Source organism: Carcharodon carcharias, chromosome 14 (genome assembly GCF_017639515.1).
Source record: "Carcharodon carcharias isolate sCarCar2 chromosome 14, sCarCar2.pri, whole genome shotgun sequence".
Classification (NCBI taxonomy): Eukaryota; Metazoa; Chordata; class Chondrichthyes; order Lamniformes; family Lamnidae; genus Carcharodon; species Carcharodon carcharias.
In genome coordinates, this window is record NC_054480.1 from 132699727 (window position 1) to 132711209 (window position 11483).

General features: G+C 45.6%; 1 protein-coding gene across 1 annotated transcript; it reads right to left on the minus strand.

Moving 5' to 3' along the window:
- Nucleotides 1–430: 430 nt before the first annotated feature.
- On the minus strand, nucleotides 431–11204 carry LOC121287621 (WAP, Kazal, immunoglobulin, Kunitz and NTR domain-containing protein 2-like). The gene is made up of 2 exons (XM_041205547.1): nucleotides 11004–11204; nucleotides 431–2002 (listed from the first exon to the last, which is right to left on the minus strand). Exons 1-2 carry the CDS (start codon nucleotides 11202–11204, stop codon nucleotides 512–514), a joined length of 1692 nt encoding a protein of 563 aa, XP_041061481.1. The 3' UTR covers nucleotides 431–511.
- Between the last annotated feature and the right edge of the window lie 279 nt (nucleotides 11205–11483).

Sequence of the window (11483 nt, forward strand, 5' to 3'; positions counted from 1 at the left end):
GTGGTGGTGGATGGTGACGACTTGTTCAGATTTGAACCTCGTCAAATAGGTATCCACAGTAAAGGCAGGTCAAATTTCCAAATTGGCAAAATTCCCATCAACATCGCACTTGGCATGGTGGTTTATGAAAAAAATTTGATGTCTCAACATGGCAAACCTAAACCATGCCAGCTGGGCTCCTGGCGAGGAAAGCTGGTGCACTGCCACGGAGAGAGCCAGTGCAACAAGCCAATGGGTCTCTAAGTGCACAGCCTGGCACCGATGGACAGATTGGCCTTTGCCAACATCCCATGTGTAAAGCCTTTGGGAACAAGCTGTTGGCCTGAAGTCTTGGCCAGTAAATGCTGCAGGAGTAGCATGTGTGACCGAATCATAAAAGAAAATAAAGTCACTATGAGCAGCATCAAATATAAATAACAATACAAAAACATTTACTAACGTCTTACATTTGAATCTAGATAAAACAAGATATAATAATCAGTAACTTGTGATATTGAAAAATATCTGTAGGTCAATCCTGAAAGCGATGTAACAGTTCACAGGTCTTTTTCTCAATTATCTCGTACATTTTTTTAATGCGTTTGTCATTTACAGTCCGCACATAGCTCTCAGCATCCAGCACTGCCATTCCATCATGGACATCACCCATTATAAGGAGGGGTCCATCAGTCAGGTTTATGTTTGGACAAGGGCAGTTCCAGTCCATGTTTATCATTGTCACCTCCAAATGTTTGAAGTCAAAAAACTTAAGTCCCATTTTCTCATCCTTTAGCACCTCATCCAGTGTAAACCTGGCAACTCCAGAGTCTTGTTCCTCAACAATCTCCATCACCCTTCCCACAATAACGTAATCACTTCTGCAGAAGCTGGGAACTATCTTGTGACGGGGTTTGCACATTTTGCACTGTTGACTCTTTGGAAAAGGGCAGGTTTCCTCACACACCTCCTTGCTCTCAAAATTATTCTTGTTGCCTTCACAACCACCGTAAACAAAAGCGTGGCACTGCTTCATCAGGGAGTTGTAAGCCCACCGAGCCTCCCACATCTTGCAGGGACCCTGCACAGCAGGAAAGGTGCAGATATTGACTGACTCGTTGATACAAGCCAATCTGCACTCTTCATACGTTTCAAACTGGTTCCTGCTCCCGTCACAGCCTCCGAACATGAATGTTGAACACCTGCCCTTCTTGTGGTCATAGAACCATCTAACATGTTGGCGACCACATTCTCTCTTGTCTGGATCTTTAAAGCACTCTCCAGATGGGAAAGGCTGGCTTTTCCTGAGAGTGCTCTCTCCTGAATGTTCTCGTTTGATGACTGATAAAGGGAAGTCCGCTCTCAGGAGGCCAGCAGCATTCCTTGCAGTGCATGTGTAGATCCCCGCATCCTCCTGCTGGGTGTTGTAAATAACTAGCTGGCCAATATTGGTCACCACTACATTGGCGTACATTTGGTCAGGTCTCATGATGATATTTTCCCGGAAGTCGCTCTGCTTTTCCCATGTGATGTCTGGCCTGGGTCGCCCACTGACATCGCAGTGAAAGCTCACTGTGCCTCCAATGTAGACAGACTGGTGGAATGGGTTGGTGTAGAGAGCTGGAGGGATGGAGTCTTCCAAGGAGGTTGTTGATGTTGGGTTCACTGTGGTTTCTAAAGGCTGGGGGCTGGTGTTGGGCCAAGTGATGTGATACCTGCAAGTCACCACGGTCAAGCTGATGCCCCTGATGCACGCCTCTGCATCCATGTAACATTTATTGTAATAGGTCAAACCATCCGAGGCACAGGTGAAATTGGGCTCCTTCTCACACCTGTCCTTGCACTTACAGATGGGCTGCCCATCCCAGATATCACATTCCGAACCTTGCTGTGTGCACACGATCCTCTCACACGTTGCCTCTTTGGGAAGGTCCAAGGATACTAAGCTGCCATCTGCAAACCTTGCTGCCACACAGCTCTTCAGACCACACACGTTCGTGCAGCACTTCTCAAAGTTCTGACAATTCTGAAATCAGCAATGGGCACAACAGTTACTTCAACTGGAACAGACTGATTACTGACCACGGACAGATTTCTAATATTGCTTTTTCATAATACACTTCACAGATCTACTGAGGCCCCTACAGCAGAACCAAACAAAAGCACCATATACAACACAAAAACAGAATTACCAGGAAAAACTCAGCAGGTCTGGCAGCATTGGCGGAGAAGAAAAGAGTTGACCTTTCGAGTCCTCATGACCGTTCAACAGAACTAGGTGAATCCAAGGAAGGGGTGAAATATAAGCTGGTTTAAGGTGTGTGTGGGGGTGGGGTGGTGGAGGGGGGTGGTGTGGTTGTAGGGACAAACAAGCAGTGATTGAAGAAGATCATCAAAAGATGTCACAGACAACAGAACAAAAGAACACATAGGTGTTGAAGTTGGTGATATTATCTAAACGAATGTGCCAATTAAGAATGGATGGTAGGGCACTCAAGGTATAGCTCTAGTGGGGGTGGGGAGAGCATAAAAGATTTAAAAATATTTAAAAATAATGGAAATAGGTGGGAAAAGAAAAATCTATATAATTTATTGGAAAAAACAAAAGGAAGGGGGAAGAAACAGAAATGGGGTGGGGATGGAGGAGGGAGTTCAAGACCTAAAGTTGTTGAATTCAATATTCAGTCCGGAATGCTGTAAAGTGCCTAGTCGGAAGATGAGGTGTTGTTCCTCCAGTTTGCGTTGAGCTTCACTGGAACAATGCAGCAGGCCAAGGACAGACATGTGGGCAAGAGAGCAGGGTGGAGTGTTAAAATGGCAAGCGACAGGGAGGTTTGGGTCATTCTTGCAGACGGACCGCAGGTGTTCTGCAAAGCGGTCGCCCAGTTTACGTTTGGTCTCTCCAATGTAGAGGAGACCACATTGGGAGCAACGAATGCAGTAGACTAAATTGGGGGAAATACAAGTGAAATGCTGCTTCACTTGAAAGGAGTGTTTGGGCCCTTGGACGGCGAGGAGAGAGGAAGTGAAGGGGCAGGTGCTACATCTTTTGCGTGGGTATTGGGTGGTGCCATAGTTGGGGGTTGAGGAGTAGGGGGTGATGGAGGAGTGGACCAGGATGTCCCGGAGGGAACGATCCCTATGGAATGCCAACGGGGGGGTGAAGGGAAGATGTGTTTGGTGGTGGCATCATGCTAGAGTTGGCGGAAATGGCGGAGGATGATCCTTTGAATGCGGAGGCTGGTGGGGTGATAAGTGAGGACAAGGGGGACCCTATCATGTTTCTGGGAGGGAGGAGAAGGCGTGAGGTGGGATGCGCGGGAGATGGGCCGGACACGGTTGAGGGCCCTGTCAACGACCGTGGGTGGAAAACCTCGGTTAAGGAAGAAGGAGGACATGTCAGAGGAACTGTTTTTGAAGGTAGCATCATCGAAACAGATGCGACAGAGGCGAAGGAACTGAAAGAATGGGATGGATTCCTTACAGGAAGTGGGGTGTGAGGAGCTTAGTCGAGGTAGCTGTGGGAGTCGGTAGGCTTGTAATGGATATTGGTGGACAGTCTATCACCAGAGATTGAGACATCGAGGTCAAGGAAGGGAAGGGAAGTGTCAGAGATGGACCACGTGAAAATGATGGAGGGATGGAGATTGGAAGCAAAATTAATAAATTTTTCCAAGTCCCGACGAGAGCATGAAGCAGCACCAAAGTAATCATCGATGTACCGGAGAAAGACTTGTGGAAGGGGGCCATATTTCCTGGTACAGCAGTTTCATCAATTTTGTTAACATTATTTAAATCATATGCAGTGAAATTTCCTGTGAATTTGGCGCATAATACTCAGGGTAAAGGAATGAGTTAACTCGAGTGCAAGTTAGCTGCATGTGTTATTACACTATGCTTGAATTTCCTTGCTCTTTTAAGGACAAGAAAGGAATTTTATATGTGGAGGCAGGAGGTAAGACTGAGGTACTAAATGAATGCTTTGCATCTGTTTTTACCAAGGAAGAAGGTGCTGCCAAAGTCATACTATAAGAGAAGTTAATCGAGACACTTGGTGGGCTAAGATTTGATAAAGAGGTGGTATTAGAAAGATTGGCTGTACTTAAAGTTTTTAAGTCATTAGAACCAGATCAAAGATAGTGGAGGAAGCAAGGGTGGAAATTGCAGACGGTCTGGTCATAACCTTCCAATCTTGTTTATATACCGGGCGCTGCCAGAGAACCAGAGAATTGCAAATGTTACACCCTTGTTCAGAAAAAGGTGGAAGGAGAAGCCCAGTGAGCCCAGTCGTGGGACAGCTTTTAGAAACAATAATCCGGGACCAAATTAACAGTCACTTGGACAATTGTGGATTAACTAGAGAAAGTCAGCATGGATTTAGGGCAAATCATGCTTATTTTATCTTATATTATGATGAGTTAACATAGAGGGATGATTTTACTATGGTTGATGCAGTGTACATGGACTACCAAAATGCATTTGATAAAGTGCCACATAACAGGCTTGTCAGCGAAGTTAAAGAATACAAGGGATAGTGGCAGCATGGATACAAAGTTGGCTGAGTGACAGGAAACAGTAGTGAAGAATAGTTGTTTTCTGAACTGGAGGAAGGTGCGTAGTGGGATTCTCCAGTGGTCAGTTGTTAGGACTACTGCTTTTCCTGAGCTACAGTAATGACCTAGGCTTGCATGTACAGAGCACAATTTCAAAATTTATGGATGACACAAAACTTGGAAGTATTATGAACTGTCAGGAGGATAGTGATAAACTTCAAGATGGCATTAACAGGCTGGTGGAATGGGCAGACATGAGGCAGATGAAATTTAATGCAAAGAAGTGTGAAGCGATACATTTTGGTAAGAAGAACTTGGAGAGACAATAAAAAATAAAGGGTACAATTCTAAAGGAGGTGCAGGAGCAGGGGAATCTGTGGGTATATATGCACAAATCACTGAAGCTGGAAGGGCAGGTTGAGAAAGCAGCTAATAAAATATGTGGGCCTGTATTTTTCGGATGGCGGGATTCCCCTCCCCATTTCCCACCGACTCCGAGTGCCCCACAGCCATTTCACAATCGAATGAGGGTTAAGTGACTGCGGGCAGGATGTCTGCCCCTCACTCGAGAGGACGTCTCACCTCCAGCCCCTGCAATGACAAACGCTGCAGTTGACTGAAGAGGAAGTGTACCTACATGTCTGGGCCGAAGTCCCAGAACAGGAAGACGAGGGAACTTTAAAGGGTCCCAGGGCAGGGAGGGTAGGGGGGGCCTGGGGGGGGCACAAAGTGGGTGATTGGGGTGTCGGGGGAGAGGCCAGAGAGGGAGGTCCAGCACTCACTGGACTTTAGGGGGCGGGGGAGTGCCTCCAGTTAGGGAGGGACTTCAGATGGAGGCGCTTCCCACCCCCCCCCATTCCCGCACAAGATCTAGGCCTGTTCTATTTCAGACTTCCCCCACGCCAGGTAAATCCAATTAAGGGCCTCAATCAGGGCAAGGGTGGGCTTTCCATCTGCAGCCTCGCCCATCCCAGTGTAAAATCGCTGCAAGGTCGGGGTGGGCGGGAACCTGAGGGACTCCTGTTCCTTCAATTCCACAGTCCCCCTCGCCTAAAAACCTGCCAGCGGAGGAGTGTGAAATTCTGGTCCTGCTATCCTACGCTGTAATAGAGTACAAAAGCCAAGAGGTTATGATGAACCTTTATGAAACACTAGTTCAGCCTTACATGGAGTATTGTGTCCAGTTCTGGGCACCACGCTTTAGAAAGGATGTGAAGGATTTAGAAAGGGAGGAGAAAAGGTTTACGACAGTGGTTCCAGGGATGAAGGACTGCAGTTCCATGAATAGATTGGAGAAACTGGGTCTGCTCTCCTTAGAAAAGGGAAGGTTTAGGAGATTTGTTAGAGGTGATTGCACAGAGTAGATAAGGAGAAGCTACACCCATTGATTGAAGAGTTGAGAGCCAGAGGACACTGATATAAGGTGAAAGGCAAAAGGAGCAAAGACAACATGAGGAAAAACATTTTACACAGTGAGTGAGGTTAGGATCTGCATTTCATTGTCTGAGAGTGTAGTTCTGAGGTTTAGAAGAATGAGAGGACATATAAAATTCTGACAGGGCTGGACAGACTGGATGCAGGGGTGATGTTTCCTCTGGCTGAGGGAGTCTAGAATAAGGAGTCACAGTCTCAGGATACGGGGTAGGCCACTTAGGACTGAGATGAGGAGAATCTTCTTCAATCAGAGGGTGGTGAACCTATGGAATTCTCTATCACAGAGGGCTGTGGAGGCCGAGTCACTGAATATATTTAAGAAGGAAATAAGTAGATTTCTGGACTCTAAAAGCATCAAAGGTTATGGAGAGAGGGTGGGAGTATGGTGTTGAGATAAAGGATCAGCCATGATCATATTGAATGGTGGAGCAGGCTCCAAGTACTGAATGACCTACTCCTGCTCCTACATTCTGTGTTTCTATGTTTCTATGCTCTGAGATTCAATCATGGCTTTGAAAAGGAAACTGGATAATTATCTGAAGAGAAAAAATTTGCAGGGCTACAGGGAAAAAGGCTGGGAAGTAGCACTAGCTGATTAGCTCTTACAGAGAGCAGCATGAACAATGCGGTCTGAATGGCCTCCTTCTGTGCTATAGCCATTATCTGATTCTATGAATGTCCGGCAGTTACTCTAGTTCAAAATGAGTGTAAAATTAAGCCCAGGTTTTCATATAGAGCAGGAAGCATGTGAGGCCGAGCCAGTGTTTCACAAAGGTTCACCATAACTTTCTGGCTTTTGTACGCTATTACTCTATTTGTAAGGCCTAGGATCCTGTATGTGTTATTAGCTGCTTTCTCAACCCTATCACCTTTGATGTTTTTTTATGGTTTGTTATTGCTATTTTTGAGTGATTTTGAAATATATATGTATATATATTTAAGCTCACTGAGACCTGTATTGTGTAATTTTTATTTTTTGACTGCATTTTTATAGCATCAATATAAATCACATTAAAAGTTGATGAGCTATGCCTAATATACAAAAATAATGGTTTGATGGCTTGAAAATTTAATTTTCATATTTAAGAAGGGATTATATTGTTTGAGTTCAGAACTTTCCTCAATCCTGATTCTGAAACCAGAGCCTCTCTAGTTCACCTTCTACCATCCTGGTAATCACATGATGCAATGATAATCTTTTAAATGAAAACCAAATCAACAAAATTGGGCTAAATCAGGCACAGCCCCTAATTCAGGTCAGCCGTAAAACCAAGAACAAAGTTTAAAGGAAACTTACAAACTTTAAATCAAAATGTGATTAAAGGGGTCAACAAAACACCCCAGTCCCCGTGGTGCCCACCGAATGATGCAATGATAATGAAGCTGTTAACTAATCATAGCAATTAGCCTCTATCAATTAGTCTGCAACAAAGCCAGACATAGGACAACAAAACTCCCAGTGCTTGCCAGATTTGGCAACCATTGGTCCAAAGTCACCTGTTCTTCCCAACCATGTTACGTTTATTACATGACATTGTCTCAAATTAACTCATTTGTCATATCCCAAAATGCTATTCCTTGAAAGAAATCTAGCTACTTTGCATTTGAATGATCAATACAGGTATTGTAGAGTTAAGTGAGCAGGCAAAAATCTGGCAGATGGAGTATAATGTAGGAAGATTGCATTGGTATCAGTTCATAGAAGGTGGACTTGACTGACTCCTGGGATGAGGGATTATTTTAGGAGGAAATGTTGAGCAGGTTGGGCTTATATCCATTGGAATTGTCATGGCAATATGACATGTGCATGTGTAATATTAATCTTTAGTTTCATCAACTGGTCAGATACATATTGAACGTCTTTATAATGGCTTTTGTCAAGCAAAGATGCTGACTTCAAAATGGCTGCTGAAGTCACCTGACCTACAAGTTGGCCAAGTCTGGAAACTTCTGAACATAGATTTGCCAGGAGACACAGCTATAGACAGTTCCCCTGATGGACTTCACACCTGCTACTGTCTAAACTCTCTGCAAAATTTAAGGGCAATGGGCCACTAGACTTTCCCACTACAAAACCCACCTGGAAAAATGAAGGGCTAACAAAACTCATTTGGCAAGAAAGGTGCTAAGAACCTCTATCTGTTTTGATGGCAATGATAGCTGTGACAGTGGGAAATCAAAGCTCTTTTGTTAAAACCGATCACCTTCCCTTGTGTGCCAATAATAGCTGTCAAATGACCAAAACCCCTTGTGAAAAGCTATGATTAAGCTTGTCTGTTGGTTTTTGAAGCAGTAACAGAAGAAGTCTGCAAATGGACCAGTAACATCATCTCTCTCCTTGCTGTTCTCAAGTTCAGAGCCCTATCTCTGTTACATTTTCGAATGCATCATATAGAGGATTTCAACTGAAAGGAACTCTGCCTGCTTATATCATACTGGGGTCAGCAGACAGAGAAGTTCTGAAGGAGACTTCAAAATTCCAAAGCAGCGTTTCCAGGGAAAAATACAGGACCACCATTTGAAGAACTGCCTCAGCCACAAACAACAGCAAAGGACTCAATCAGTGAACTCTCTATTTTTTAGCCTTTTATTACTGAATCTTAATTTGGCCAAAAGTTAACCTCCTCTACTGTATAACATTTTGGATGGCTGTGTGTGGTGGGGAGGGGGGGTGGGGGGGGCGGAGGTGTGCGTGTGTTGTGACAGTCGGGATGTGTTGTTTACTTTTTAATTCTTTTTTATTTCTTTACCTGGCTGGGCTTTTACCATAAATAAAAACTAACCCCTTCATGCTTAAACTCAAGAAAGCCTGTCAGACTGATTTCTTTACAATCAGCGCATAAATGGTTAAGTACAGGCACTGAATTAATACCTTCATCCTTATAAATGTCAAAAAGCCTATAATGACCAATGGAGGATGGGGAAAGAAAGGCCAAGTCCTGACGTGTGCCCTTATCCGGTCATAATATTGTTTAGAAGAGGGAGAAATGTTCAGCCAAGCTTCCTGTCAGGACTCGACTTGTGTTAGAAAGTGAGAGCACTAAGAGCGTTGCCATTCTCCCATGTTTGTATCCCTGGTGATGGGAACGCAACCACCACCACCTCCCCCCCCCCACTTCCTCTCCCCCCACCTCTCTCAATACCTCCATATTGCTCCCCCCAACTCTCTCCATACCTCCACATTGCTCAATTTTCAAACTGGTTATCCAACATCCAGTATTGGATGAGAAGAAATTTCTTCCAATTAAATATTGGGAAAACTGAAGCTATTGTTTTTCAGTCTCCACTCCCAACCTCTATTCCTTAGCCAACAAAAACAAAAATTGCTGGAAAAACTCAGCAGGTCTGACAGCATCTGTGGAGGGAAAGACAGAGTTAACGTTTCGAGTCCGAATGCTGTCAGACTTGCTGCGTTTTTCCAGCAATTTTTGTTTTTGTTTCAGAATTCCAGCATCCGCAGTAATTTGCTTTCACCTATTTCTTAGCTACTGATTTCATCCCTTGCCCTGGCAACTGGCTGAGTTTAAACCAGTCTGTTCACAACCTCAGTGTCACGCATAACCTTGGGATGAGCTTCCGACCCCATATTCGCATTGACACCAGGACTGCCTTTCCCACCTCTGTAACATTGCCTGACTTTGTCCCTGTCTCCGCTCATCTGTCTTCGTGAACTATTGACTTGACAATTCCAACACACTCCTGGCTGCTCTCCCACGTTCTACACTCCGTAAACACGAGGTGATTCCAAATCTCTGCTGCCTACGTCTTAACTCACAGCAAGTCCCCATCGCCCCTGTGCTCACAGACCTACATTGGCTCCCCGTCAGCAGGCAACAATATTGATTTTAAAACACTCAGCCTTGTTTTCAAGTTCCTTCAGGGCCTCACCCACACTGCCCCCCCCCCCCCCCCCCCCCCATCTCTATAATCTGGTTCAGCTCCTCAACCCTCTGAGGTCTCTGCGATTCTACTCTCTTGTGGATCCCCCATGTTAATCGCTGTTGGTGGCCCTGCCCCAAGCTTTGGATTACCCTGGTACACCTCTCTCTCCTCCTACCTCACTCTCCTCATTAAGACATTCCTTAAAAGCTACCTCTCTGACCAGGTTTTCGGTCATCGGACCGGACATCTCCTTATGCGTTTTGGTAAAAGTTCCTGCGAAGGGCCGTGGGACGTTGTGTGAAAGGCGCTATCGAGTTGTTGCTTGCAAGATCGGACGCAGAGCGGACTCCTCGTCAGGAGGGAGGATTTCATTGCCTATGACTGCAAGGACGCTGGGTCAATTATAACATAGGATAACTCTGGAATATGAAAGGAGCGTCAGTGGTCGGTTTAAACTCTGCAGATGTCTGTCCGGCTGGGCTTTTCCCTTCCCGCTACCACTTTGCAGGGAATAACATTCGCCACAATAATAATAATAATAATAATAAATAAGGTTCATTCCCCAATTCGCAATGCGGTTGCAATTGGAAGTTCGATGGGGATGAAAACTCAACGCCAGGATTCACCAAAACAAAAGGTCGCGCGCGTTTGGCGGGACCCAAGGGTGTTGCGAGTTGCTTGAAAAGTAACTTCACAGCCCCCAGCCCAGCCAAAGAAGGAAAAGAGAAATAGGTTGCATCTCGTCACAGCTTCTGTCGGATCAGTTACATTAAAGCACCGTTTCGAGATAAGGGACTTAACAAAGGAGGACGCATGTGCTCAGTGACTGAGGCTGAAACTGATCCCCTTGTCAGTTTCACGGAATCACACACAGGCGGCCAGAAGGGCGGTTTCCCACCCCCACCCCCACCCCCACCACCGGCGGTTTCCCACCCCCACCCCCCCACCCCACCACCACCACCACCACAGAAATGTGGTTATGCGGAAGGAGGGCAAAATTTGGAGTGATTCTTAAGCAGACAATGAACAAATTTTCTTTAAACTCAGAGCACACCCCCCCCCACCACCCCCCACCAACCCCTTGTGATCATTAATCGCCACTTTGATGAGAGCAAGTACAATTTCAGGACAGATGTCTTTTATGTTCCTTGTTTCTACCTCATCGACGTTGCACTCCCTCTCGCAGGTGCTCTGGGCATCCACCCACAGGTTGGGATTGAGCTGGTTTGGACAGGTGCCGGGGTAAGAGGGCTTTCCACGGGGCACACTGGCACCTTCAGTCAGTGTCAGCAGCCCCAGCAAGATCACCAGGGTCCCGTGCTGCATTCGGGCGGCGCTAGTGGGGTTCCTCTCAAACATGAGTCCACTTCTGCAGCACTGTGAGGAATAAACGCATCCATGCAAAAACGCCAGCATGTTTTTTTTTGCTCTCTCTCTCTCTCTCTCTCTGTCTCTCGCGGATTTGTTTTAAATCTAGTTAAAAAGAAAAAAAAAATCCTACACACCCCTTCCACCAACCCCCCCCCACCCCCCCATCCAACCCCCCCACCACACCCCCTCCCCCTGGCCCCTCAAAAACTTAATAAAATTAAAGTTTAAAAAAATATTTTTTTAAGAATTTAAAGTCAACGATGGGGC